This window comes from Notamacropus eugenii, chromosome 3, assembly GCF_028372415.1.
Source record: "Notamacropus eugenii isolate mMacEug1 chromosome 3, mMacEug1.pri_v2, whole genome shotgun sequence".
Lineage (NCBI taxonomy): Eukaryota > Metazoa > Chordata > Mammalia > Diprotodontia > Macropodidae > Notamacropus > Notamacropus eugenii.
In genome coordinates, this window is record NC_092874.1 from 470,677,266 (window position 1) to 470,698,732 (window position 21,467).

At 47.1% G+C, this 21,467-nt stretch overlaps 1 protein-coding gene across 3 annotated transcripts in view; it reads right to left on the bottom strand.

The window, feature by feature from the left end:
* Positions 1-428: 428 nt before the first annotated feature.
* Positions 429-21,467, bottom strand: part of AVL9 (AVL9 cell migration associated) — a 61,339-nt gene continuing 40,300 nt past the window's right edge. For 2 of the 3 annotated variants that reach the window (XM_072598883.1, XM_072598885.1), the window contains 9 exons: positions 21,322-21,360; positions 19,707-19,776; positions 18,886-19,421; positions 7,181-7,315; positions 6,151-6,370; positions 4,706-4,823; positions 2,986-3,039; positions 2,491-2,579; positions 429-1,081 (listed from right to left, as the gene is read on the bottom strand). In XM_072598883.1, coding sequence (XP_072454984.1) covers positions 966-1,081; positions 2,491-2,579; positions 2,986-3,039; positions 4,706-4,823; positions 6,151-6,370; positions 7,181-7,315; positions 18,886-19,421; positions 19,707-19,776; positions 21,322-21,360 — 1,377 coding nt within the window. In that variant the 3' untranslated portion in view covers positions 429-965. Of the gene's footprint in view, positions 1,082-2,490; positions 2,580-2,985; positions 3,040-3,111; positions 3,251-4,705; positions 4,824-6,150; positions 6,371-7,180; positions 7,316-18,885; positions 19,422-19,706; positions 19,777-21,321; positions 21,361-21,467 lie in introns of those variants that run through there. The other variant, XM_072598886.1, reaches the window with a different exon arrangement.

Here is a 21,467-nt window from a genome sequence, read left to right on the forward strand (position 1 = left end):
GTGAGAGTGTGAGTGTGTGTGAGTGTGTGAGTGTGAGTGTGTGTGTGTGTGTGTGTGTGAGTGTGTGTGTGTGTGTGTGTGTGTGTGTGTGTGTGTAAAAAGACTGAACATCACCAGGCCTAGGAAGACACAAACTGCCACCATCTTCACAACCATCGACCAGGGCAAAGACTGATCCAAGACCATCAACATGGTTCTAACCAATCAAAACCAGCCCTGCCTTTCTTCCTTTCTGGGACAGAATTAGGAAAAGAAAGTGGGGGCAGGGCCAGGAAGGGGAAGGGTTTCAGTGACAGAAAAAGTTTTCAAGGATTACATGATCCCCCTTTTCTCCCTCATCACCTTTGAGTTGCAAATGGGCAGATAGAATTGAATTGGCAGAAGGAGAGGTCACATAGGGTGGAAAATAAGAACAAATTCATACCTTATCAGGTAATGATGAATCTTTACCTCTGTTTAAATTAATTTAAAATAGAATAAAATAAGAATAAAACCCCCGACAGCAAAGGGCTCAAAACTTAGAAAGCCAAGGGCCAGGTCACATTTATGGGCCCAGTTTGAGAGAAATCAATATATAATATTATTTTTAATGAACAAATTATAATCTGCATTTGTCTATTCAAAAGGTAAAACACAACTATAATTTACATAAACTTCTCTAGACAAATAAATGTACAAAATCAGAAAATCAAAACCATCACATGGTCCGATTAGAAAGGCTCAGATTTAAATAAAAGTAGTCATTTTAGACAGAACTCTGGAGAGCAGTCTCTTAATGGCCATTCTTTTATGCTTCTGAACGAGGCTATGTTCACTCACACTCTCATGTATACTATTGTAAAAATACACAGAGAGCAACCCTTTACGATATTCAGCCGGTAAGCAGTAGAGCACATGGGTTCCTGTATATGGACCTGGTGATCCAAAGGCAGCAGAAATCTCTCAGCAGGTTCTGACCACCACCCTCAGTGCTTCCCCTCTGGTGGGTCCGTGAGACCCTGTGTGGGCGACTGGGTCAAAGTGGAGAGCCACAAGGACATGGCTGTCTTTGCGCTGGACAGAGCTCCTCCAACGGACTGGCCTGGATAGGGAAGGAAGGAGAAAAAGTCTTCATTCTGTTAGGAGACAAAGCACTCCTCAGCTGCATGAATTTCAAAAGTTCAGGTGGATGAAGGTGAGTAGTGGGAAAAGAAGCATCTGCATTTACTGGCCTGTTACATCAGGGCTTCTGTCTAATAACCCTTCTGCATAAAGGCTCCCTTAGGTAGTCTGGGGAAACCTACGGACCTCTTCCCAGAATGATATTTGCAAATAATTGAAGGCAATGTGCAATGACACTGAAGATTTTGTTTAGACATTAGTGAGAATGAGGTGCTCTTTTCCCCATCCAAATTCTCAGATTCCCCAGAAAAGTGGGTGAAGGTCCCGTCTGTTAAATAACTACTAATAATAATGATGAAAAATACAAGGATAATTTCTAATTTCAAGATACCCACATGTCATAGGCACATTATGGACAAGTAACTGGTTAATTAATTTCTTAGCAATAAAGACTTGTAAGAACCTTATTGCGTAAGCTTTCTAAATCTACCACAGAAAGGATTCAACTATAGTTCAACAAGGTACTGAATGTCCAGGGACACAAAGTGCCCATCAGGCATTCAGAAGTTAATGCCTGTCGCCATGTTTGTGGCACGAAGCAGCTCTTCACATACGCTGGATTTGGCCAATTCTAAGCAGAAAGCAGGTCCCTAATGAACCATCCAAGCTCATCACCATGTGCCAGCTTTGGCTGTCCTTGGCTACAATGACTTCCCAGGATGTGCAGAAAAGATGACCTGGAGTGAGGGAACAAAGCATGAGCAGGCACAGGAGGGAGTTCCTGGCTTGGTGGCCTTTCTTATCGGCATCTCAAAAAGGAAGGTGATAACTGATGTGGGCTGGTCCAGGACACTAAATTGGTGCTTTAGGGAAAGGAGGGTATTCAGACTGCTGGACTAATGAACTTAGCCCTGACCTGCTAATTCTAAATAGGACTTTCAGGAATCATCTCTGCAAATGGTAGTCCCTACTTCAAACAGTGTTCTCTGGAAAAGCTGGTGGTTGGTTATAAGACATGACGTAACTGTCCATAACACAGAATCAAGGGAGGGAGGGGATGGAAGATCCAGAGTCTTGTCCAACTTCCTCATTTTACAGAAGAGGAAATGAGGCCGGAGAGCTCTAGCCAGGGGTCAGTGACGAAGCAGGAGACATTACATAAAGGAAAGGGGCACATTTTGGGGAACAACACTGACACCAACCTGTAAAAGCAAACAACATAAAAACATGGGGCATTTAAGAGGTGTGAGGTAGCACAGGCTCCCTCCCATCAGCTCGCTGACCTGCTTCCAGGAAATGAAGGGGTTTTGTTTGGCTCAATCCCACCAGGCTGAAACAAAATTTGTTGAATTTTAGAACTTGGGGCTGTGGACTAGAGGTGCACCTTACCCACGGCTTTTCCGGTTTGAACGACGTTCCGGCTTGTCGTGACCACGGCATTTCCAAACTTTTTGCCACGTTCGCTATTCTGGACAGAGCTGGGCATGAGAAGTTAAGAGCTGTTAAGCACTCTCAGAGAGTGCCACCACCCACCCACTACAACCACCTGATGTCATCAGTGCACGCATAACAGAAACCAAGCAGGAGAAGATGCGGCCATGGGGCCATGAATGAGGATGGCACAGGACTGGTCCCCCCAGGAGCAGAGCTGTGTAACTGGCAAAGAGGCAGACCCAACCCTCAAACCAGGCCTGCCACCTCATGGCCCTGTATCAGTGGGAACATTCACCCCTCCAGCTAAAGTTACTTTTCCTAAAGTAGCAGCTTTCACACCATCCCCTGGGGACCTGGGAAGGGGCACTGAAGAGTGGGCTCCAACACCCGCCCTGCCTCTGAGGGACGGAGCCTGGGGCCTCCCCAGCACCATCCAGGTGCAGTACTCACTGTGAGAATCTCAACTTCACGTCCGACACCGAATACTGGCCTTGGAAGGGATGGCTGTGAAACAAAGTAGCACGATTTTGACTGCTCCATCCATGAGGCACCTGCTGGGTGCAAGGGGCCGCAGTGGCCATGACCAGGCCTATGGGCCCTGCTTTCTGGAATCTGGTCAGCTAACGGGAAGATAGGGCAGGGGGCACCAAGCACAGCAGCAAGGAGAATTTCTCAAGTCTCCAGGAAGGGGCCAGAGGGTGGTGCTACCAGAGACCTGGGGAACAAGAAAAGGGCTCATGCAGGAAGGGCCCCAGAGCCAGACTCTACCCTGCAAAATGGGAAGACTTAAATAAGCACTGATGTAGCACCTACTTGCACAGGGTCACCTAGCTTGGAAGTGTCTAAGGCTGGATTTGAACTTGGGCTTTCCTGGACTCCAGGCCTGATGCTCTATGCACTGCACCATCATCTGTTGGCATTAGGGTGAGATAAGGCCAGATGGTACAGGGCCCGGAGTGAAGATGTGACCTGGCAGCTGCTCAGAGGTTTTGAACTAGGTGAGTGACATCCTCAGGAGTGACCTTGGGGGTGTTCAAGGGCATGGGAGGTTGAGTGGGCAGAGCAGAAGGCTTTCCCACCAGCCTTAAGGTCACATGAGAGATCATGCAGTAAGAGTGTGGCATCTGATCATGGAGCCTGATGGCAGGGATGGACAGTGCGCCAGTGCCCTCCACCCTGACCATCCACCTTGCAGATCTGCAGAAGAGCCCTGCCCCAACAGCCTAAGGACAGTGAGCTCCTCTGTGGAGAGGGAAGGCCTCCAACGCTCCTGTCTGTGATGCCCTAGGCAAGATGCATGGGCCTAACTATCCACACGGAAAACCAAGTGGAAGAAGAACGCCAAATGGACTGACTCTAACATGCACTTGCCCATTAGTGTGTGTTCACACACACACATCCCTTGGATCTCACAAGTGGAGGAGATGACCCCAGAATTAACCAAAATGAGGATAGCAAGTTGTTTTTGGGAAATTGTAAAACTCTTCCTGATCCGATTTCTCTCAGGAAAACAGTCTGGTGTTTTTAACGCCAATATTTACTGGTGGCATATGACTGCTACATCATCACCATTCCTTCCGTCCATAAAGATGCACAAAGTGCTCACTATGGGTGGGGCCCTGGGCCAAGCACCAGGGGTGCAGAAAAAGAGTAGCCCCTGCCTCCAGGGAGAGCCAGTACACACAAGCAGGCCTGCAGGAGATAAGTGCAATGTAGATGGACGGTAATCTCACAGGTGAAGGTACTAACTGGGGGATGAGGACAGATGTCTGTGGAAGGCAGCATTCCAGCTCAGTCTTGAAGGAAGCTAGGGATCTTAAGAGGTGAAGACAAGGAGGGAGAGCCTGCCAGGGCAAAGACTGTGACATCATGTGTCACTAGCATGAGGAGCAAAGAGCTGGAGTTAGGTAGGGATCAAGAAACATCTGACTCAAGAGAGAAGCCAGGAGGGGTTGGTGGAGAGTCCATGTGCTTCCTGTACCGCATGAGGAAGGCTTCCAGCACACTGGGACACCAGTGGGGCAAACTCAGGAGACAACATGGCGGGTGGGCAGAGCAGGCCGGGGGGGCGGGCAGGCAAACCAGGAGGGCAGGGCAGGCAGCCTCGGGTAAGGGGACCACGGACCCCTCTGCGTCAGGCCAGGGCGCCCCCACCCCCCAAGCTCCTTACTTGGGGTTTATCTCTGCCAGAGCCGGATGGCGGTTGCTGTTCCAGACTCTGTAATTATGTGTGTTCTTCCAGGCAGCAACAAAGGTTGTCCCGTAGTCTGAGAGCATCTTTTCATTGTCTGCCAAGGAAGCGTTGGTTGCGGCTGAAGGGCTTCTAGCCAGGGAAGAGGCAAACACCCCTCGAAGAACTGCCCTCCCCCACCCCTCAAAGGAAAGAGTTTTATTAAAAGTCAATTCAGTTAGAGAGAATGGACTGACAATCTGGACTGGACTTTCACTCCTCACACCCTCCTTAGGAATCTGAGGCTGACCACTGGTTCCCACGCGTAGGAGCCAACATGGATAAAACTCAGGAAGCTTCTCCCATTTCAGGCCTAAAATCCCTGATTCCATTTTCTCAGTTGCATGCAGAGACTTCAGGGTGGCCCTGCTCTGGCGAGAAGGCTGATGTTTACTGGAGGTACAAGGGAAATGGGACGCTGCAAGGAAAGAAGGCTGAAGCCTGGAAGTCTGTCTTCTTCAATGCACTCACTAGGATCAATGTCCTCTTTTAATTTAATTCCACTGTGAACAGCTCAGATGTTGAAACAATTAATTATTAAGTGAAAGCAATGATTCCTCATGAGGCCATGTGGTTGGATGGAAAGACCTTATGCACGAGTCTAAGGCTAATACATTTTATTTTTGTCAGAGATTTAGTGATTCCAGGTCACTCAGTTGATCTTTTGGTGCCTCAGTTTCCTCAACTAGAAAGGTGAAACAATAATACGCTCACTGGTAAAAGTGTCCTCATCTCCCAGAGATGGGAAGGGCTTGCCCAGCATCTCATGGGTGCAGAGCAGCAAATCCTAGGTCTTGGGCACCAGTCCGCTGCTCTCCCCTCAACCATGCCTATTTGCAAAGATCATGGCAAAGGATGATCCTTGTCACTCAGCTTTCTCACAAAAGAGTAAAGTAGGAAGACACTCGAGAAATCCTCCAAAGGCACACGGTGAAGGTCCAAGGGCAGGCCATGTCAGTGACAGCCATCTCAGGAGCAGGAAAGGGCCAGGAAACGGCCAGGAAACCTCGGGGAGCCCTGGGATGTTCCCCTAGGGCCAGGCCTGTCTCCTGTGTGCTGAGACACGTTCCACGCCCAGACAGGAAGGACTGCACTACGGTTCATGTTCCTTTCTTTTGAAGTTTGTGCTTTCTTTTTATATTTTTATTTATATATAATCGTACAAATTAATGTAATTTAATATCATCTAATTAATAATTTAATGACAACAAATTAATTTTGGTAATTTTATTTTTAAAACATCTGTCATAGTTTGCTTTATTTAAAGCTGTACAGTGTCGTTAGAGGTGCCCTGGTTATACGTTCACGCTCAGTTTCCCAGGGGTTCACTCTCTCCCCCTCTACAAAGGAGCTCCAACCCAGTCCCTGCAACTAACCAGACTTACCTAACTGCAGCGAGGCAGCAAGTAGAGCATGGACATACACTGCAAACTGTGCTCGGATCCACTCGTCACCTCCCTCCCAGCCCGTCCCGTCCAGGAACACATCATCCCTGTTCTCCGTCACATGCTTCACCAAATCGTCAGCAAATCTCAGGTCGGCTGTGGTTGGGCTCAGAATCTTCCTCAGCTCTGGGTCATGGATGTGAACAACTGCTTCTTCTACCTATGAGGAATGGACATGTGTATCAACACTTGAGGGTAGAACCAAAGCAAGAATTTAAAATAGGGGTTCTTTTCTGGGGCCATATTGAGATTTCAGGGGGTCCATAAACCTGAATGGGGGGAAAATCCCATCTGCATTTTCATGACCCCCTAATGGAAACTGAGCCTTTCCTTCAGTTATTTAACCCCATGCTTCTGAGAAGGGACCCACCAACAGGTCTCTGACACAGAAAAGATGAACAACTCCTGACAGAAAAGAAAAGCTCACAGGCTCACAGATTTGGAGCGGGAAGGATTCCAGAGAGGTTATACAACTAGACTGAACTTGGGGCTTAAGGCTCCAAGTTCCCTCAGCACCAGACTTATCTCCCAAACAAAGAAGGCCATCCTTTACATAAAAATTCAGAATCTATCTTAAATTTAAAAAAACTTTGTTACTTCTAAACTCACCAGAACTCCATTGAGGTATAGTTCTCTATCACCTCTCCCAACCTAAAACTGCACATCTTACAGCGGGCCCAAACTATCTATCCATAACTATTTCAGTGTAACTAATAAGTTATATCGTATCACACACCAAAAGTACCATAAGAGAACCAATATTTTAAACTGGAAATGTGGGGAATGACCCTGACCTTTGCTGAAAGCAAGTTTTGAAAATTAGACAAGTGTGGCAGACATTCTGGTGGTGATCATTCACCATCCCATGCCTACTTGGGGGGGGGGGATTTACCTTGAGTCACAAGGACATCTGTCTTGGACCCACACAACCCCCCATTTCTCTGTTCTTCTCCCTGCACTCAAGACATACTTCTACAATGGCATCACTGAGGTGCTTCTGTTGCCGAAAAAGAATGTTGGTTGCCCCGGCAACAAATCCTCGGACGGTCACATCAGAGAGAAGGTGATGCTGCTGCAACGCCATGTATGGCAAACAGAGATAGCCCTGGGAACAAAAGAAAACAGGAAGAATACAACTGGAGGGAATGAAGACAAGAGATATCGTCTTCCTTTTTTGTCACTGGACAATTGTGGAAGAAACTCCTGGGAGCCAACCTGGGACCCCCTGAACTGCTCCTCTTGGAATGGCTGTGAGCTCTATTCTGGGCATTGGTGGAAGGGAGGCCCACACATGTGTTTGACTCTTCCAATATGGTGGTTCCATTGTTTTAGGGGCCAGGGGGAGAGATACACTGAGAAATGTAGGTGATGTAAAAATCACAGGAAGCAATCACATTTTAAGAAGTCCTGGGGATGATGGGAAGTCTATCTGAACTGAGTGGTGCTGGCGAGCCTGGACCTGCAGGTGGTCAATCCTCTTCTTTATTGCTGACTGACCCTTGGGGATCTTTGGTGACTGAATTTAATGTTTTCTAGCAAGCCCTTGCCCTTTTCAGGGACTGGAAAGTGATAAACATGGTATTCCACTACCATGTGCCAGGCACTCAGGATACAAAAGGAGGCAAAAGCCAGTCACCACCCTCAAGGAGTCATAATCTAGTAGGAGAGACAACAAACAAACAGCTCTTTATAAATAAGACACACACATGTATTTGATAAATAGGAAATAACTAAGAGATGGAAAGAACTGCCATTAAGAGGGGTTGGGATCTCAGAGAGAGCATTCCAGGCATGGAAAACAGCCAGAGAGTATATGTGGGGAAAGGAGGTGTAAGAAGACTGGAAAGGTGGGAGGGGGCTAGGTTACAAAGGCCTTTGAAAGCCAAACAAAGCATTTGTATTTGATCCCTGACAAGACTGGGAACCACTGGAGTTTCTTGAATAGGAATGATGTGGCTAAATAGAGAGGATGGAGTGGAGTGGAGAGAGACTTGTGGCGGGCACACCCACCAGCAGCTACTGCAATAATCCAGGTAATGAGGTGATGAGGGTCTGCACATGCAGGTGTGTGTGCTATGTGTGTGTCAAAGGAGAAAAGGGACTGTATTCAAGAGATGATGCAAAGATAGAAATTTCCAGGCCTTGGCAATAGTGTAGATATGGGAGAAGGTAGTGAGGAGTTCTGGATGACTCCTAGGTTGGGAGCTTGATAGGCTGGGAGGATGCTGTTGCACTCTACAGTAACAAGGAAGATAGGAGAAGGAGGGAAGGGTTTAGGGGAAAGACGGTGAATTCAATTTTGGACATATTGAGTTTGAGATGTCTACTGGACATCCAACTGGAGATGTCTGAAATGCAGCAGATGAGACTTTAGGTCAGTCAAGATATCAAGGTGGCAGAGGCAGATGTGAACATCATCATAGAGTGGAGGAGCTGCCCAAGTGAAGTGGTCTGGAGGGAGAAGAGAAGGCCCTGAACAGAGCCCCAAGTTAGTGGGTAAATACAGCAAGGCCACCTGAGAAGGAACAGTCAGGAGAACCAGGAGAGAGGGCAAAAAGTCACTACAAAAAGTAGTGTCAGAGGCTGCAGAGAAGTCAAGAAGGACAAGGACTAGGGAAAGGCCATTGGATCTGGCAGGTTAGGACAGAATAAAGCCAGAAGCTGAGCTGTGGACATCCTGCTCAAGACACTCAGTCATCAAAGGCAGAAGAGCTATTGGGGACAGAAGGATACAACGGACTCGAGCATGGAAAAGCCATGCGTGTGCTTATAGGCAGTCAGCAGGGAAATAGCCTATGGCCAGAGGTGACAAAGCAGGCAGGGTGGAGGGACAATTTGCTGGAGAGGGCAACCTGGGATGGGGTGGCTTGTGCAGGTCAAAGGATTAGACTGGGCAAAAAAAAGGTCCCCTCTTATTGTGAGATGGGGAAAGGAGGAAATGGTGGGAGAAAGAAGATGGATGAGAAGAGATGAGAAAGTCCATGGTAAATGGCCTCAACTTTTCTTTGTGAACTCTAAGGAAAGGTTTTCAGCTGAGAGGATGGAGAGAGGGGGTTGGGGAAGGTTTGAGGAGGGAGGAGAAGGTCTGGAAGGGCTACCTGGAGAGCAGGCCAGTGAGCTGATAAGAGGGTGAAGAAGAGCAGCCCAGCAGCAGGGAAGGCCCAGCTGAGGTCCTGCAGACCTCAGGTGGGAGACATCCAAAGCCAAGGGTGGGAGCTCAAAACACCAGAAGGGATTCTCCTTGGGGGGGTGGGGAGAGAAAGGGAAAGGAGAAATGAGACTGACAAAAAAAAACGAGAAAGAAAAGAGGGTGACTGTAGCATTTTTAATAAACAAGGCAAAAGGAAGGAAAGAAGGAATCAGGTAAGTAGGACAGTTTTGGAAAGTTACATGTTAAACTCATTATAAACTTGAAAAGTCAGTGGATCCAGTACCTGAACAGGTGCTGACCTGCCTCAGTGGCCCAAGCTCTCCAGGACACTGGAATCCCAAGGCCAGCCCCACCCTCTCTTCCTGCACCTGGAATGGTATGTAGTACACAGTTGACACTTAATAGATGCAGGGTGACATAGCGCTGGCTGCATTGAGGTTTCGATGTTCAGAAGAGTTGGGTGTGGGGAACCATACAAGGAGGACCATGCACTGTTCTGGCTAGCCCTCCCTTCTCTGGAGGCTGCAAAGCAGCACCAACCCCTCATTACCAGGCTCTAGCTGGAATCAATCCTCTGACTCACACCAGAGAGGCCTGTTTCCAATAGAGGCAGATGCTCTTATGATGAGTAAACTACAAATTCATTTAAAAGCCTCCCTGAGATCACAGCAGACTTTTGAGGGGGAGGGAGGTTGTAACTGTTTCTTTTTCAATGTTAAGAAGAGATCCACACAGTTGGAGAAAGGTTGAGAATTACTAGTTTCCCAAGCATAACTTCACCAATCTTGGATACCGGCCTTCCCAGGTACTAAGATTTGAAGGTGGGGGTGAACATCCGCCATGGGCAAGCCCTCCATCTAGGCAGGTCTCAGAACTGTCTGAGGCCCCCGGGGTCCCACATCTCATGCATGTTTGAGGCTGTGCAATTCTCACAGATTAAACCTGTGATGAGGAATCTCAGAAGTCATCAAGTCCAGAAACAGTTAAGTAACTTGTACAGAGTCACGCAGGCAGGTGCGCATGAAGCAGGCCTTGAATCCAGGCTTCCTCTTTGGTCAGTTGATCCCTAAGCACTTAGTAAGAGCCTACTATATGCCAGGCACTATGCTAAGTGCTGGGGGTACAAAAACAGGCAAAGGGGCAGTCTCTGCCCTTGGGAGCTCACAGTCTGACAGAGAAGACAACAACACACACACACACACACACACACACACACACCATACTGATGTGTCCACATACAACATAATGATGCATACCATACACATAGAACATATTAATGTGTACACAACACATTAATGCGCATACACACAACGTATGTGTATATAAACACAACACATATCTGCACACACATACACATGTGTATGCATACACACAACATATACACAACATATCTATGTGTACACACATATGATAAACAGGAAATACAAAGCAGAAATAAGAAGGCCTGGCAAAGGCTTCCTGTAGAAGGGGAGATTGGAGCTGGGATTTGAAAGACCCTGGAGATGTCCTGAGGTGAAAATTAGTTTCAAGAGCATTGTGGGCATGGGGGCAGCCGGTGAGACTAGCCAGAGCCAAGAGCCTTGTTCTTCCAGAGTTACTGGATCAAAGAGCCTGCGGGAGAGGGGGTGGCAGCAGGAGGTGTAAGAAAGCTGGCCAGGGAGGGGAGGTCATCAAGGGCCTGGGACATGAAACAGGATCTGGTATTTGATCCTGCAGTTGACTGAGTAGAAAGGTGACATCTTTGGGGATAATGGGACACAATGAGACAGTCCTTTAGAACCTGCTTGTAAACATCTCCTTGTTTCTCTTAAGCTATAAGTGAAAACATCCACATCTGCTTCTAATGAACGAGTTTCTTATCTCTTTTCCATGGACTAAGCTCCTACTGATATCAACAAACAGAGAACTCTGCCCTCGGCCCATTCTGCCTTCCTCAGCTCTCTTTTCACTCCCTTCTCTTCTCCATGGTCCACAAGGAAGAAGCCAACATCACTGATGAGTCATTTGTTCTGGGCAAGGTAAGGTTCCCCCCTCCCCCAGTGAACATAACCTGAGTTACTAAATAACACCCATCAACTCTTAACTACTTGACCCACTGTTGAGGCAAACACCGGCAATCCCATTTTGGTCCAAAAGATCCAGGGCCACCATTAGTCTTCTACAGGAAATCGAACACTCCTCTAGCTATCAATTAAAAATGAAAGAGTAGAAATGCCACTAACCCTCAGCTGGAAAGATGAGGACACAAAAAGCCAATGGCAAAGCTGAACTAGCAGGGACACCTGCTCTCTGTGACAGTGGGACCAAGCTGGAGAAGCTACGAGCACACTTGCTAAAGTTAGACAAGGTCTGACCACTCATTTGCCTTCTTACTCTCAACATTCTCTCGCTTCATCCAGACAACCCCTTACCTCCTCCAGCAAATACACAACACCTCTGTCTGGGGCCTTGACAGGATGATCTGTGGAAAGACCATCCGAGGAGATGTCAACAATTGGAAGGAATCAATCAATAGTAACTAAAAGACTGCTGAGATTATTTTTCGTCACCCATAGATTCTTTTTCTGAACTGATTTTGTTAGAAAGAAAAAAAGCTATTTGCTAAGGCAGTAATAGTTAGTTAGTGCTCCAGAAGCTTAAAACCAAATGAATGCAGTATCTTAAAAAAAATATGTCTGGAATTTTAATTTTGCAACCAAAGGAAATGCAGATAAATTTGGCTGATGTTAAAAATACATGAAACTGCAGCCAACTTATGTGTGAGCCATTGCTATAAAACAAGGTGTTTTGAGTCCCAGCAGCCATGAGGTCCTTATGCCCACACTTTGCTTTCTTCCTTTGACACGGGGGCACACACACAGCGTGGACTGTGCCAAGATGAGACTCTTCCACCACTCATCTCAATAGTGCTGCAGGAGGGCTACACTCAGCCCGTCTGACCAAGGCACCAGTGGAACAGTCCCCACCTTTAAGGAGCTGAATTTCTAACAGACGAGTCAATAGGCTCCTGAGCTTGAGCTGAATTTGGAGGGAAAATGAGAATTCTAAAGATGGATGGAAGGAAAACGTCGGCTCCAAGCACAAAGAACTGGGGTGAAGGTATGGAAGTGGGCTGCAGGAGAGGCAGCAGGGGTTCCAGTGGGGCTGGACTCCAGAGTGCATGATGTGAAGTAATGTTGGTACACGGCTGGAAAGGGAGGAAGGGCCCACTTGGGAAGGGCTGCTCTCAATGCCAAACAAGGCTCCTAAACATCAGAGGCAGCCTCGGAAGTTTACTGAGTGTGAGTGAGGTGGTCGGATGTGCACTTTAGGAAAATCACTTTGGCAGCCGTGGGAAGGGTGTGTTGGAAAAGGGAAGGCTTGAGGCAGGGAGATCAATTAGGCAGCTGTTGGAACAGTCCAGGCAAGAGGCTGGGGAGCCTCTGAATTTGGGCTGTGGTTAGTGACTGGGAGAGAGGTGTTAATGGACAAACAGCAAGATCTGGCAACTGCTTGGCGATACGGAGCAAGGGAGAGTGAGATACTGAGGCAGACAGGAAGGTTACAAATTGAAAGAAGGAGGATGTCAATGAGTACCGTTTCAGGTATGGGGTACGGTGAGATACCCACAGCACGGCCAGTCTGAACAATCCAACAGGCAGCTGGTGATGTGGGGCTGAGGCTGAGAAGAATAAAGATCTATGAGTCACCTGCACAGACATGCTAAGTAGGTCCATGGCAGTGGATGAGATTGGCATTGACGGCACATACACAGAGGATAACTAACACTCCCAGGGCACAGGTTTAGGGTTGACAAAGTCCTTTACACAATCTCATCTGACTCTCATAAGAGCCCTAAGAGGGGTACTATAATATTACCATATCCATTTTGCAAATGAAGAAAGTGAGATTCAGGTAAGTGACTTGTGACTTGCAAAGTGCTGCCTGAGGTAGAATTCAAAGCCAAGTTCTGACCGCCTTCTAGGACATCTCAATACCCCTCCTTTTACCTCAATAACCCCCTCAATATTTCTCCTTTCCCAGAAGCAGTTCTGAACTGCTTCTTGGCACTCATGAGAATGGAGAAATATGGATCTGAAAGCATTAGCTGTCAGAACTAATTGGGCTGAGTATCAGGGCAATTTATAACTGACAGTTTTAAAACCCATCATCAAAATGGTCTATGATTTACAGTACAAATTATAGGGCCTGGGTGTCTTCAGGACAGATGTGTGGGAAGAGCTGGTTGCACCAGCCCATTCTTCTTCTCTCACACCTTCAAGCTCAGGCCTACTCACACCCTGGGCCCAGTTCTGAGCCAGATCATTATGGTGGACTGACTGCTGATGCCTGGCTTTGTCTGATGGTGGACCTTCGGTCTGCCCCAAAAAAGCCTGGGTTGTCTCCTCGATTCCCAAACTTCTAGCCTGCTCAAGCTTCTGGCAGATGTCTGCCACCTCCTGCTCCTGGACCCTGCCCGAGGATCCTTGCCCACACAATGAGCTGGTCGGATATGGAGTTACAAAACAGAGAATGGCTGCTGTGAAATAAATGCAATGACTTCTGGTTGACTAGGAAGGGCCCTCTAAGTAACAGCTAAGCAGAGCAGAAGAAGGTTTGGGATTGTGCCTCCTGGTCATGGGCCCCTGTCCGGGCTACAACGCTTTTTACAGTTCCTCCTAAACCCATATTGGTCTTAGAGGGTAACGAAGACATGACGCATGAGCACAATAAGGATTCTGACTTAAAACACTAGCACTTCTCCCTTATGTGAACTGCAGTGGGGAGCAATGGAGCCAATGTTTTGTCTTGTTTGGGGTTGTCTGGATAGGAAGGGGGTATGGAATCTGATAGGTGCCCAACTGAAGGCTGGACCCAAGCATCTGAGCAGAATGGACATGTGGCGACCTTGGACTTAGAAGTTCTTTCATGGCTGAAGGTCTTCATGTAGTTTATTCACAGGATTAATAAGAGCCAGCATTTATATGGAGCCTTAAGGTTTATAGCCTTTCACTTGATCTTATTAACTCAAAAGCCAGAAAGCAGTCAGGGAGCTGATGAGATAATCTAAGTTCTGAAGAAAATAAATTCTCACGTGTACCTGACTGTAAACCAGCAAAGTGGTCATTAAAACTCCATGAGAGGCACCAGGCATCTCATTAATCATGCCCTTTCCCCCAAAACCACACAAACAATGCTATGGACTGTATCATCAGCTGGAGGCAAACTCCAACAGTGCTCTCAGACTTTCCAAAAGACAACGCAGAGACCTTTGGCTTTGCCCTGTAAGCTCACAGCTTTCTGAATGACAAAGAGAAAGATACAGGTGGACATGGCAGGTATGCCGTCTATCCCGAAAGATACAATGAGTGTTAAATCCAATATTTGCCTGAAAACTTCCAGTCAGCCCAAAAGTCTGGGCATGGGTCGGATCTGAGCTTTTAGGGACTTCTCTGCAGTACAATCAGAAACTTTGCTTTTAAGCACCTGATTTAGAAAAATTCCTCATTTTTATATTCAAAACAATGACTTCCTAGGAACTCCACTTAAACCATCAACACCACAATCCAACACATCCAACTCTCAGACCACGAGGCATCCTCTCTCCTTTCTCATGAAATGAGAACGGTCCAATGTTTTCTGAGTTGCCTGAGTAATAAGTGAGTTGGGCACTGACTCAAGGAGGCCTAGACCACACCTTCCATCCCTTCTAGTCACCCACCCCAGGCAACCTTGCTGTCTGCATGCCCCATCCTTCTCCCTCTTGCTCAGGGCTCACCAATCAACCTAGCATGACCATTGGGTCCTTGCTCCTGGAAAGGGCCTGTCTATGGACTGTCCTCTGGATCAACTTGTCCTCCCCATACATGCTACTACTTCCATATACTCCTGTAATATGTAAGCTACTCGAGGGCAGAGGGCCGCAATTGTCTTGTCCTGTAAATACATCCCCCAAACTTCCTGGAGTGTGTGGAATACGGTAAGTGCCTAATGAATGCTTCCTGGTTCCCCTCTTCATCCACTCCATGTTCTGTACAATCTGAATGCTGCCTCCTGGGGAAAAGCTCTCCCTCATGTCCAGTCTTTCAGATTTTCTTACAGCTCTTTGCACACGGTGTCTTTGCTTCTGATAGTCTCCGATACACTTATTTTTGAGGAGGTTCTCTGCACGCAGGGACAGCTGATTTTCATTTCTGTATCACCAGTGCCCAGTACAGCCCCTGGTATACAGACATTTAACTTGCCCTATGGCCATGGTGCCAGACTTATTAGTAAATACTCAATAAATGTTTGTGGCTGAATTACATTTGAGATTTTACATAACACTGCTATAATATCTATAATATATGCTACATATAGTAACATACATAGTATATACTATATACTATATGACAATGTATATATACACATATATGTACATATACACATACATATATGTAAATATCAATATCTTTGCTTAGATAGGGTTTTTTAATTCTTTCTCAATTTTAGTTATCTGAAGAAAAATGGATTTTCTGTTCCCTGTCATCAAGTTCTTCAGGGGTAGGGGATGGGTAGTAGCACAACAGACAGGCTGATTAGTGTCAAAGAGCTCAGAACAAGATGCTGTGGTGGGAACACCAAGGTTGCCCTATGGTGAGACCAGACAGAGATGACTGTAGCCTTCACCCCATGGGCCTTCATCAACACAATGCCTCCCGTCCACTGACATTCCACCTAGACTAATGTGTCTCCAATCTCAAGGCCCTGCGGTCCAGAATCCCTTGCCTGTCTGAGAGCAAAACCTCCTCCCCACCCCCTGCTGCCTGCTCTTTCTTCTTCCCACAGACTGACCACAATCTTACCTGGTCCCTCCACCCACACCCTGCCAGGTCACACCAGATTCACCAACCTCTTCCACCTGTGCTCCTGGGTTCTGGCTTTTAATTAAGAAGCTATGGCTTTCACCAGATTCCTCTGAAAACAATCCTCTTACCTTCCCTTCTCTCAGGAGGGATTCACTGCTCCCAGAGAGGGAGGAAATTCCTTGCTCCTCAGCACCCCTCTGAAACAGTCTCTTCACCCCTCCTTGGTCATCAAGGGTCCCTCTGGTCACCTAGATCCTTGAGGCCAGCCATCCTCCACTGACCACCAGATATCCTGTCTCCTCTCTCATGAAGCTCAGTGCCTGATTTGGTCTCCTTCTCCAGTCTTCCTCCTAATGTTCCACCAGGGGTCTTCTACATCAGTGCTGATGTTCTTCCAAATAGTGGTTAGACTCTTCTAACCACTGAGGCCCAAGCCAGGGACTGACCATGGCTGAGCACACAACAAGGGCTTCATAAATGCTGGCTGAAAGATCACCAAGGTTTGGTGTGTTAACAAGAAATTTGAGCTAACCCCAATCTTCTGCTCTACTGGGGACCACGGGAAGGAGTGGAGACTGCAGATGAGGGGTCCCTGGGTCTGGCCAACAACAACACTTTCTGGGTGTACCGCTAGAAGCCATGCTAGTTCTGTCTTCTCAGCGGCTGCCCACGAGTTGCCACTCCTGCCGCGGGTCATCCTCCTCCCCAACCCTGTCTCATTTTTTGGGCCAAGAATCCATTTGTCCTTGATGCCATCAAGTACAAAATTAAACCTTTGCCTATTTCCATTTGGATGTTCCATTCTGAATGCACTTTAGTTGTCAATGTTGGCATTTGTGGTTGTGAAAAGCTCTTATAAAGGTTAGCCTTGCAAAATCATCCTTCACTAAGATTGTTCTTTTTTAAAAAGTAGACTTTGGAGCATCCTCTACTTCCACCCCCCCCAATTTCTGGTACACAGTAGGTGCTACATAAATGCTTGTTACATGAAAATGAAAAGCCAGCAGACCCTATAATATTTCTACAGGGGGAATTAAAAGAGCAAAAACATAAACAATGTTGATTCAAAAATTTCTAAAGAACTGGTGTGAGAGTTGTGGAGCAAAGACTGAAAGAACTGGACTGGAAAATGAAGTCAGCTGCTAAAGCCCACCCCGAACCAAAGGAAACAGGCGAAGCTGACAGGCTCTGGGGGAGTCTTTTGAAGCACTTCTTGAAGCTACAGCTCTCTAAGAAAGTGTCACCCAAAGAAGGGGCCTTCCCTAGGCTCCTCCAGGCATTGCACCACCACGGAGGAGGGGAGAGTGGCCTGCTTCAGGGTCAGGCCTCTCCCAGGGAAGCGAAGGCCTAAGTAGGAGCAGCTTCTGCTCCTATTCTTGTGGCCAAGTCTCACTTCTCCCAGGCCCCTCCAGCCTCTCCCCTTGACCACCAACTTAGAGCTCCAGCCTGAGGATGCGGAAAATACTCAAGAAAGGAAGTTCTGAAGAGTGCTAACATCCTTCCACAGTTACTGCTTTCACTGGAAGGCCTGCCTCAAAGGGCATTTCCAGGGGCTGCTCATTTGGTAGCTACTGGCCCTGGGGAGGTGCTTACCTACTGGCCTGGCTGGAATGAAGCAGAAAGAGGAGAATCCAGGGAATGAGGAAGGAAGAGACCCTAGGTGCCACTTCAGGCCCCAAACACAGCTTCACTTTTTGCAGAGTAAATAGGCAGTGTGTACACAGACAAGAGTCATAATAAGCCGAGAAAGACGGATACAAGAGAAATGTTCCCAAAGTCATTCCTGTTCTCAGAGGGCTCGAGCACTGGACAGCTTCAGTTTGGGAAAATCTAAGTCAAGTCACCAAACACTGAACAAGTGCTTCTTAGGGGCCAGACCAGGCCCTGCCCTTCACAAGTACCCAGAAAAGCTGATTTTCTCTGAGTCTGTTCCAAGGCCCCCTAATGGGTAGCTAAGCCTGGTAAACCACCAAACACACACGGCTACACTCCCCACTGTCCTTACAAAACTTACAAGATTGTGCGTGCTCACTGGCTAACTACTAAATGCCAAAGCTAATGGATCTCAGTGGCCAATTCCTTACGCCATTTCTCTCTGGCCACGGTACCCTACAACTGAGTACTGGTGGGCCCCAAGAAGAACCCAGGAGGTAGGCCCCCACAGTTCAGCTCTGTGGAGATAAAGGTGACCAGGGCATTGATGGGGTTCTCTAAAGTCTGCTGAACACTCCCAATAACCCTGAGCAGCAGGTGCTGTTAATAACCCCATTTTATGGATGATGAAACAGAGTCTGAGAGGGATGGATTCACTCCCACCCAGAGTCACACACCTAGTAAGTACCTAAAGCAGACTCTGAATTCTATCTACCTTGTCCATTCATGGGCATTCATCCAGGAGAAAACCTGGAGCAGGGAGCCAGAGCCTGGAGGCTGCCTGTTGCCTTCACATCTGAATTCCTAGTTTCTTTGGAGTCACGAGAGCTCTTGGTTTGTTGGCCATAGCTGGGAACTTTGCCTATGGGGACCAGGCCAAAGGCATTGCCTTCTATGTAATAGTCCAGAATTTTCCACAGTTTCCTGGACACATAAAGGTAACCTGAAATCAAAGAGCTGAGGCCATACATACCTTTCTGAAGATGGTCTCACACCACAAAAAGTTCACTTAAGGTACTAGGCTGTGAATACTGGGAACCTTACCTTGGTGAATATGGCCAATGGCATGCCATATTGGTCCTCTTCCAAACCAGAGATGAGTCCTGGCATGAACACCACCTGCCCCAGGTTAGCTTGAGGCTGCACAGTAATTGGAGGACTTTCAGAGGGCACATGGTCCCTCGGGAGGAAGTTTATCTGTTTAGGCTCCGCCTGTGCCCTTTCTTTCACGCTGGTGCCCTCTAAGATGCCAGGGTCCAGGGTCTCCCATTCATTTTCAGATGTCTCGGGGATCATGTGCACAGGAAGTCTCACGGGCTGGCCAGAGCCATTGGACACTTGTGTGTTGCTGGCATCTTTTGCTGTTTGGGACAGGATCCGCTCTGCCTTTGGGGCATCCCCTCTGTGGTTCCCAGATACTTTTTTTGTGCACATGTCTGAATTTGCATTTGAAATGACAGAAGCAGATCCAGAAATGCAGTCATCAGCAGGAGGGGTAGCTCGCTGGAGCCCAGCATCCTCAGACAGGCTCTTTCGAGGTCTGTACTGGGAGCTGTCCCGGAGGCCATGTTCTATCATGCCTGTAGTGTACAAGAGAAAAAAATGAGACATAGAAAAGGCAAGATGAAATGGCACTGTTTAAGGCCCAATAAACTATAAGTGTGAACATTTCAACCTTTTAAAAATACAGGCTAGAAAAAGATTGGTTTAAAAATAGAAACAATCTCAAAAGGGAAATGTCATATTAAAATGTAAACAAGTCTTATCCCAATGAGTTTTTTATTCTAATATCAGATGAAAGCCGTAGTTTTAGAAGTTAAGCAAAAAAACAAAAACAAAACAAAAAAAACCCAAATGACTCTTACCTGGAAAAAGGGACAGCACGGTCATTAGGGCACCTACCAATCTATTCACTGGAGAAATATAAAACAGAACCTGAAATGGATTCACAATTGCTTAAATTAGAAATAAAGATTCAATTAAGAAACAAACTTAAAACAAAGCTGGCTAATGAGAAATCAGCTAGGGAAGAAACAGAAACCAAAACAAAGCAGCAAATCTGCTCGGCTGAACTAGTTTCCTCTTTAATTAAATCTCATTACTTGGGAGAGCCAGCCCAGGGGACAGGGTGGCTTTGCAACTTTTACTCCCTTGGGGGAGGAAGTTTTCCAGCTCAGTCTCCTGCAGAGAGCTTGGGAAAACTTGTCACTTGTTGCACTGGTTGATGGGCAGAGATGCCCAGCTAAGCCTGGGGGCTGGCCCTGAGGGCGGTATGGCCAAAGCCTAGCACCCATCACCCTCAGCAGGCACTCCTGTTTACAAAGGGGCCCAGAGACACCAAGTTATGCTATCCCTTGTCTATAGAACCGTATCATATGTGAGACAGCACATCTGTTATGGCTGCTTCCAGAGTCTGCTGTGTCACCAGGCCATCCCCAAAGACTTCTGTTCTCTTTTATTCAAGAGAAGAGAAAATGGATCTCATATGGACAGAAAGATGCGCAGAATCACCACCAACTCCAGTTACCACAGAGTCCCTACTCAGCCTCCATCACCCTGGCTCTTGTGTCAGTGTTCTTATGTCTTAATGATTTTCTTATTACTTTTCAATCTTGGAGGCTCCATTAGATCTTCCAGCAATTCCACCATCCACTCTCTGCTTAGCTCCAGAGTCAAAAGCTACTCCTTGCCGACATGATGTTTCCATGTATATTAGCAAAGACAAACACTTGTATTTGGAACAACCACAAAGGAGTCCTAATTGTGTAAGAATGACCTGAAGGCTGGATGTGGTAGCACAGGCCTGTGTATGTCCCCTGATGCCAGGAAAGCTGAGGCTGGCAGATGACTCAAGCTCAGGAATTCTGAGAGGCAGTCAAGGAAAGACGATTCAGCACCAGCCCTGGGGAGTGGGGGTCACTAAAGTATCTCAGGAGGGATGAATGGGCCCAGGTTGGAAACAAAGACATTCAATGCAGCAGGACTGGGTCATCCAGGGGCTGCTCCACTTTCAGCCTAGCTGAGGTAAGGAGACCCAATCTCAAAGAAAAAGAAAGACCTGAAGACCAAGATGGCAGTGGAGAAGAAACATGGCTCCTTCAAGGAAAAAATGAGCCTCTCTCTGTGGCCTTGGCTAATGGTTAGATGGCACTTGGTAAGCAAGCCCGACTGAGGAAAGCAAGTCTACCAAAACAGACGGGGCATATTGACATCAGCATCAATGGGCATTTAATTAAAAAAACCTCCTGTGTTGGGGCATAAAATACAACTGCATGGAACTGGTCGCTGCGCTGCAAGAGCTTGCTCCCCTCAAAGATCAAGAAGCCCTCATTTTCTGCATTAAATCTATAAACAAAGGGCACACACCCACTTCTACAGGCCCCTTCCTTTGCCAGGTGTTAGGTTCACTCCAGCTAAGTTATTTAATAGGCAAAGAATAAACTTTAAAAACTCTCCCATGCCCTGCCCTTCAAATCCCACCTTTTTCTCCAGAAGAATCAGCTTAAATAGGATTAAGACCTGCTCAGAGAAAGAAAAAAAAAGAAACCATAAGATGATTACAAATGAACCCAACCTCAATATTCCCACTCCTAGGGGTTATTTTTTAATTGATATTAAACATCCCA